We start from the raw sequence: 8384 nt of genomic DNA, 5'->3' as shown, positions 1-8384 counted from the left end.
ATGTCAGGTTGCATTCAACATTTAGCAACATGTATTTTTCACTTTGACAGCAACTTTCTGTTCAGGGATAATAATCTTACCAGCAAGAGAAATTATTTGAGCTTCACAGCATTCTCTCTACAATCAGTAACTATTACATTTACAAAGAGGAAATTGAGGCATGCCCTGGTTATGCGAGTTGCTTAAAGCTGCATATTAAATAGGTGCCTGAGCCTGAAGGAAACAGGTGGTCATTCTGGTCCAATTACTCTTCATCCCTACTAGATGGGACTGGGAGTGACTGAAGAGTTGCTACTTTTCATCCCTGCTACCAGACTGCCTGCTTACAAAGAAGTGAGGTATAGAAAGGCTTGCTGGTCTTCTGGGCATCAGCACTAAACCCTCTTGCTGTGACTTAACAGAGCTCTTCTTGGGGTGGGGATAATTACAGAGCACCCCAAAATGTGAGGGTTTGAAACATTTTTAAAGTGCTTATTTTCTTAGCAAACTGGAATGGCATCTTCCTGACCCAAATCACTGTTTCTGTTTTCATTCTTCAATGTAAATAAACACATAAATAAGCAAAGGACTAAAAAAAACCCAAAAAAACCAAAAAAAACCCAACTGGAATATTTCAATTTAAAAATACTTATATTTGAAATGCTAAAACCATTTTGGAGCATGAGCAGCACTCATCTTTCAGAAGCAGGTTTTTTGTGTGAGTTACCCTGCCCCAAGCATGCCTGGGAACACCACTGGTGCCAGGACCCAGTGTCTGACCATATGCTTTACTTCAGGTGTCAGACCTCCATGAGGGAATGTATCTATATATTTGCACTTCCAAAAGAAAAAAAAAAGGAAAAAAGAGAAGCCCATGCTTTGATTTCAAATAAGCCAGTTACAGGCCAAATTCCTGCACTGCAAGCACCAAAGTGCTTTCTTGCTTTCCATCAACACTTCTTTTACCCTCAGAACAAATCTACTTCTGGATGTTTAGCTGCCAAGAGGCACCACTGCCCGCAGCAGGGACTTGCACAGGCTCTGGGTATCCCACAGGACCACCATGCCCCGGGGTGCTGTGCCATCCATGGGCAGGGACACTCAGGTGTGCCTGGTGCTGTGCCATCCATGGGCAGGGACACTCAGGTGTGCCTCCCTGAGCACAACACACAGCCCTGCAGCCCTGCTGTGCATGTGTGTCCCTGTGCTCCATGTCATGCTCCTCCACAATAATGCTCCTCTCTCCCTTCAAGGCAAGGCTGATTGCCTTTAAAACAGAGGTCCCCAACCAGAAGGATCTGCCTTCTCATTTGGCTGCTTGGAGATTCTCCAGTTTTCCAGCTGTCCAAAGGATTTCAGCCACAGGGGCTGCTACTGGCTTGGGGAAAACAAGAAAAAAAGTTGGTAGTAAACGAGAAATATTAATACTTCAGTTCTGTCCTGTTTGTGCTCAGTTTGTTTCTGAACCTGCTGCATTTTCCCCCAGTGAGATTCCAGCGTTTAACTGTGCAGGGAAAAAGGAATGAAAATTGCACTGACAATCAAATGCATAAAAAAAAGAAATGGCAGCTCTGAAATATTCACAACCAACACAATTTTGATTAAAGAAAGAACTCTGTTTTTAATAGGGTTTTTTTTTTTTGATCATTAAAAAAGTTTAAACCTGCATAGCAATCATTTCAAAAATAATTATTTAATGTTCCATAATGAAACTGTACACGACCTAGTCCCAGCGACAGCAGCGTGCCGGCGGTTCGGTGTGCAGCCGCGGCCGGCGGGGGCGGGCGCTCGCTGCCGGCGGCACAGTCCGGCTCCCTCAGCAGCGGCCTCAGAGTCGCTCAATGTCTCGGTACTTCTTCCTCAGGATGGAGACCTGGTCTTTAAAGAGGACAGGGTCGAGCCTCATCTGCGAGTGGATCAGCGGCATATAGCCAAACCAGCTGGCAAAAGTGTTCATGCAGCTCTGCCGCTGGGCAAAGTGGTCGGGGTCGGCCCAGCGCGAGGCCCTGGACGTCTGTGAGGAGAGGAGAGCAGAGATCAGAATCACCCTTGGCACACAGGATGGTGGGAATGGTGGGAATGGAGGGAATGGTGAGAAAAACAGAGAGCCATGGCTTTCCAGGAGAGGTGCGCACCCAAGGCCAGGCCAGTTGCAGCCCATGGTCTTCAGCCATAGAAGGAAAACAATTATTCAGGGTCAAACCTGAACTTTTGCAGTTCAGATCTGCAGGAATTTATACACAAGTAATTTCAACCAGCTTGCAACTTAGATGTCCTTATGTGCTTGGCATTACTCTTGCGTGTAGGTGCCCTGCAGTGAAAAGCAAGGTGCTTCCAGGAATCCCTCTGGCCAAGTCCAGTTCATCAGCACTGTCTCACAGATTCAAAAAATGAACTGGAGTCCACACTACATCATATTTAACTCTGACCCAAGGAAAACATCATGGTCTTTGGCTGCATACATGCAAAATATTCTGGCATGATTTTCCAAAGTTCAGGGCAGCTGTAATCCCTGTGGATGTCCATTGAAACTCAGCAGCTCTGGAAAAAAAAGGCCTTAGCAGCTTTAAAGCTGCTATTATTCATTGTCTGTACCTAAAGAACATTTATAAACATAATAAAACTATTATTTAAGATAAAGTATGAATGTTGAGAACCTTGGGGTTTTTTGTTCTACTTCCCATGCATCCACTATAGCACTTATGTTTCCGCTATACTTTAAAAACAAATATAAATTGATAAAGTCAAAGAATGTAAATTAAAACATGAAGAAACAGATAAAGTCAGGGACTTGCCAAATGACTGTGATAAGGCCTGTCCAGTTCAGCTCAAGTGGTAGGTTATAATGTGCATTGATTGCAGCCTCCTGATTATACAGAGCCACTAAAGAGCAAGTAAAAGCTTGTTGCTAGAGGATTATAGCAGGTATTTTGGCCATTAACACTGAATTTCCATATGACTATTAATCTCTGTCACAACACTGAGGTTATGTTCATTTTTTATTTGTCTTTCAAGGAATTATGAACATGGTCCATTACATTTCCCAAAGCTGCAGGAACAACTTGTCTTTAGGAGAGAGTTATAGTTCATGGCTGACTCGAGTCACCCGTGCTGTAAGATGAAAAATGAATGCTCCAGCTTTGCCAAACAGCCAAAGCACAGCCCTGTGGAGAGGTGAAGCTGAAGCTGGAAGCAATAGGTACTTTCTGGATGGCACCTTCTTGTTCACAGAAGGTCTCCTGGGCACCCAGTCGAGTCAGAACTGCTACCAATGCTACCTCAGGTGCCAGCACAGTGACACAGAGATAATGCAGTTTACAAACTGGCATGGCAACTCCCCAGTCAAAGATGAGTAATGCTACCAGGAGAAAATGGGAGGGGAAAATTGAAGGTCCTTGTTTCACCTGCCCCCCAGTAAGGGTGGTGCTGTTTGCACTGAGATCACTGACACCATGGCAGCACAGAGGGGAGGCTGCTCAGGACTTGCAGGGTGTGCAGGACTTGCTATTCTCCTCATTGCTCTCTCACAGGGTAGGAGGACAAGTGACCCCACACTACCATGTACCCCTGTTACTAGAGGTACTTCTGCAATGACAGAAGGCTTATCCAGTATCTGGAAGAGGACCTAAAAGAAGCACTTCATGGCTGCTAATGAGTGATGGCTTGACTGTGGGATAAAATGTTCCCCGTGGGGAAAAAACACTTGCATATCACAAATTATCTCTGTTGTGACAGTTCAGTGTCAGTGCTTGAATCACACTATATAATTTAAAATAGCACAGGGACAGCCTGGTACATTATATTAATTAATAATAATAAAAAATAGAAAATCTTTCTAGAATTTACTTATGCTTCTAGCATTCCATGACTAGGTCTTGGGTCTAGAATACTTAGAAAATTAGGGTTTAACTGGAATTCAGTCACCACAGTCATCAGTTTCAGGAGTTTGGGATCACCATGAATTACATCATGTCAGAAAACTATGAAGGGAAGCAGCATTCACAGTAGATGTTTGCCAGTTTTCTTTTTTCTTCATTATAATAAGCATATCTAAAGTCTATTCACAGTTCTGCTAAACTAGAAACTGCAAAAATATTTGACAGAATTGTACCACTCTGTAAGCCTAACCTAGAAGTGAACCTCTTACATTATCAATACATCCCAACTGCTAAAACATGCTATGATTACATACCTGTCCCATCATGGTCTCCTTATACTGTTTTTTCTGTGTTACTTTGATTGGAGGCAATTTTGTCACGGCTGACACCAAAAAATTCATTAGAATGTCCTCACAATTGGCCAGTTGGTCCACCATATTCTTTAGGCTGGCAGGCAGGTAATGAGTGTACAGGTAGTGATAATATCTGAAAACCAACAGCAGTGTTATTAATACAAGTCACTGGGCTTTCAGGTATCCAGGACATTTCTATTTTAGTTGAGACCCAAGTTTTGTACTCATCTCCCCATATAGCACTTCCTTTCTTTGGTCTCACCCTCCAACAAGAAGGGAAAACAAATAAGTTTCTCATCAAGACAGTAAACAGTGCTAAAGGAGAAAGAGAACATGTACCTTTTCTGCAACCATGTTGAAAGAAACAATGTGCGCCTAAGTATCAAGATAATGGACAAGGAGGAAGGAGAGCCCCACTGTGCTACAAGGTGATAGACAACACTGATGAATTCATCCTCCCTATTTTCTTCCCAAACTGTTCAGTTGGAAAGAACTCGCATTAAAACTGCCCTACTACTGTTCTCATTGTTGAAATTATTCTCCTTTGGGTCTATATCATCCCCTGTGGCCTGTCTTCTCCTTAGTGGGGGTGTGGATTAGAGATTCCAGAATTTCCTTTTTCTTTAAATGTAGAGAGGACTTTGATCTGCTGAAGTTCTAACAGCATAGGTTTTCTCCAACATGCTGCAATATGCTGAACCGTTACATGCCCATTGTACTACATTTCTAGAGTAGCCAGAAGACTTTGCAGTCTGTAGCTGTCAGCCAACACATACCCAGAGCTGGTCTGGAAGTAACCTCCTTTCTGCTATGCTACAGGCCATTCAGCCAAGCAGCTTAATGAATTCGGGAACTCTTTGAAGTATGTAATTCCTGATGTTAAAAAGAGCAGTCCGACTGCCTCAAAACACAAGTGACTTCAAAGAGACCCAACAAGTGCAGTAATGATTACCAGATCCCCAGAGCTCAACCAAGAACTTAAATTATTACCCCATAAAAAGTAGACCCACTTACTATCTTTTTTCCCCCTCCCCAGAAGAATGCTCTTCACACCCCACTCCCTCTTTACTGTTTTGTTTCATACAGAAGAAGGATAGCAGATGCTCTGGATTCTTACTTGTGGTAAATAGCAGCTCCTGTCAATACCATGGAATAGTCATTAGTCCATTTGGAGGTATACCCCCACCTTTCCTTAGTGTTGTCCCAGAAGTGACTGCGTGCAGGATAGCCTACAATCCTCTCTGGAAAGCTCTGCCAAACTGTAAAGGCAAAATCCACCTGTGGACAAAGGTACAGGCCAAATGAATACTGAAACTGTTTCAACAAATGTCAACAAAACAAAATATAACCTTGCCATTAATTCGCAGTTCAAAATCTTGGAACTGTTGCAAAACAGTAATTCTGTGTATTCATCAGTAAATTAAACTGACTGCTTGACATTTTGCCCTATAATTATGCACATTTTAATGGTTCCTGTTAAAGGGAGTCTAGAGCATCACAGCATTACATTAACATTTTCAAGCTTGCCCTTTACACATCAAACCTGTTCAAGTTACAGAAAGAATGGGTGTAGGTGCATGTATTTATACCTTGATGCAACACCAAGGGGTAACGGCCATGTGGTAAACTGAAATTTTTGCACATCTTTGTGCATTGAACCTACCGTTATAATCACTGTGAACAGAGTTTGGAAAATCAGAAGTCAAGCACTTTAAATGGTAAAGGTGGCTCAGTGCAAATAAAACAGTCAGTGTGGAGTTGTTTTATATTTTCTGTTTCGAGCCTTCTGAAGACCATGTCAGTCATACTTTCAAGAATGTCAATATGACCAAAAAGGTTCAAGATACAGCTTAATAAAGAGGAAGGTAAAATTCCATTTAGTTAAATCGCATAGGGAGCCTAAACTTTATGAAAAATGCTTTATATTGTATAAGACACAAGACTATGTCAAATGCTCAAATGCTGCCAACGGCATTTTTTTATTTTATTGTCTTGCTGTAACTATTCTAATAACTCAAATCTCTGAGATTGAGAAGTTTTGAGAAGTGACAGGACATTGCTACCCCATGATCCTACCAAACAAAATCTAGTGATATTAGGAAAGGGATGATCTGGGTAGTTTGCAAAAGGATCGTCAGCCTGATATTTGACAAGAGTTTGGTAAAAATATATATGGAAAGATTTTATCAATGGTTGGCAGTCCCTAGCCTTCAAGTTAGATTTTGGAGCTCAAGTTAGACTGAAATTTTTTAAGAGTTATACACAATTCTTATTGTCCTATTCAAACCCAAAAAAAAGAGGGCTTTGTTTCTGCACTGCACATTAGGCTCCCCTCAGTACCAGAGGGACCTAAACTTCACTCAAAAATGTTTGAAAAACCTTCCAAGAATGCAGTCAAAGTTAAGGGTGTAGAGGTTAGGTAAAGAATAGCTGCTCTGAGAACAGTCCCATTTTGTGTTGATTACTGTCAGACTTCTCACATTTACAGTGTTTTTATGAAACAGAAGAGTCGCACATGGGCTGAAATACAAAGTTAGGGCCTGGTTATTTTCTTTAAAGTTGTTTCAAGGAATCTGGGGCCAACCAGAAAGACAACGTGCACAAACCAGTTACCGTTGTGATAGTTCTGCTCTTATCCAAATCAATACCACATGAAAGAGCTGAAGGGGTTTTTTCCCTATAAAGGCCTTTCCCATAAAACGTGACATCTGTTTTCTTTAGAGAAGTCTGAGAATCTCAAATTTAAATAAATAATAAAATTGCTGCACCAAGTGCCCTCTCTTGTGATTTCAAGTATCTGCCCTTGCACTAGGGAGATGCAGTAAAGCAACCGCCCTAAGAGAAAACTCCCTTTATTAGAAAAGCCCCTCAGGTCTCATCCTAAGTAATTTCCAGCAGTGCTGCCACTCTTGGCTGATCACCAGGAAAACCCAACCAAGGTGGCAATCTTTTAAACCTCTGGATCATGACCCACACTGACTCCTAATGACTTCCCATGCACACACCCTCTGTGCCTGTGGAACAGCTCCTCTCACAGAACAATCGCTCCCCGTTCTGTTGAGAATGGAAAACCTTTACACACCGGGGTCAGACAGTCCAGAGGATGTGCCTGGTGACTGCTGCTCTCAATGGGAATATGCTTGTCTTTGACCATGTTTCTAAACTGCCTTTTCTGGGCCTTGTAGCTGTGCCACCACAACCCTCCATGAGTAGCTAGTTTCAAAGGAGATGTCACATCACACTGGCATAAGCTGTACCGTGAGGGAAGTGAAGCAACAGAGAGTTCTCTCTTCATGGAGAGCCACCACTGCTGGTGGTGGCACCCTGGCAGAGACAGGCTGGAGCTGCAAGGTGGGTTCTAGCAAGAGCTGGCCAGCTGGTTCTGTCTGCAGCACAGGGACCAGGGGGCTCATAGAGCAAACACCCACTGCACAAACACACAGGATCAGCTGTAAGTTGTTCACAGGAGCAACAAAGAAAACAAAGCAAAGTAACAAAGCCACAAAGAAAAGTGTAGGCTGTCTCACAGCAAGTATTTGTGCTTCAAAATGTTTAGGGTAAAACATGGCCAAGTCAAATGAGAAACACTATTTATTTCGTATTTCATATGTGTTCCAGAAGCCTGTATGACTCTGAAGTTTGCAGGATGACTAAATACCAGTTAAAACAAAACAAAGCCTCAAATCCTCAGGGAACCCACAGGCTGGATTGCTGTAAATACCCTGTCAGTGCAATGAAGTCCTTAGAGGTATTACCATGATCCCCCAGGGCAGCTGAGATGGGACCCTTCATCCTGAGCAACAACCTGCTTAGGAAGTCCAGCCCTAGGAGAAATGTCTTTTATTGCTTTGGGGTTTCTTTGGGCTGTGCAGGGCTTTGCACACAAGTGCTTTGGCAGCAGCCATATTCTTCCTCATCTAGCAGAAACTACCAAGGTGTACCAGGTTCAATGTCGACTATTTCTTTCATTTTTGAAGCAAAAGAGGGCTACCAAGGATGTTTCTTGAGCAGTCTAACCACAGCACAACATCTGTACACAGGAGAAGAGCAGTTGCGATCTCATCCATTTAGAACGAATTCAGTGACATCTTAGGGTATATAGCAGTGACTGAAGACTAATATTACACATTTCTTCACTGACATATAAGTACTGGCAGCATCAGTGAAAGATCCT

At 42.7% G+C, this 8384-nt stretch overlaps 1 protein-coding gene across 1 annotated transcript in view; it reads right to left on the bottom strand.

Moving 5' to 3' along the window:
* Positions 1-1574: 1574 nt before the first annotated feature.
* The window catches only part of EXT1 (exostosin glycosyltransferase 1), a 177227-nt gene continuing 170417 nt past the window's right edge, over positions 1575-8384 (bottom strand). The window contains exons 9-11 of the mRNA XM_066565833.1: positions 5328-5488; positions 4172-4343; positions 1575-1993 (exon numbers count right to left, since the gene is read on the bottom strand). Of these exons, the coding sequence (XP_066421930.1) occupies positions 1808-1993; positions 4172-4343; positions 5328-5488 (519 nt within the window). The 3' untranslated portion in view covers positions 1575-1807. The remainder of the gene's footprint in view (positions 1994-4171; positions 4344-5327; positions 5489-8384) is intronic.

The sequence above is a fragment of the Molothrus aeneus genome, chromosome 1 (genome assembly GCF_037042795.1).
Source record: "Molothrus aeneus isolate 106 chromosome 1, BPBGC_Maene_1.0, whole genome shotgun sequence".
NCBI lineage: Eukaryota > Metazoa > Chordata > Aves > Passeriformes > Icteridae > Molothrus > Molothrus aeneus.
This window is presented reverse-complemented; position numbering and strand designations above follow the sequence as displayed.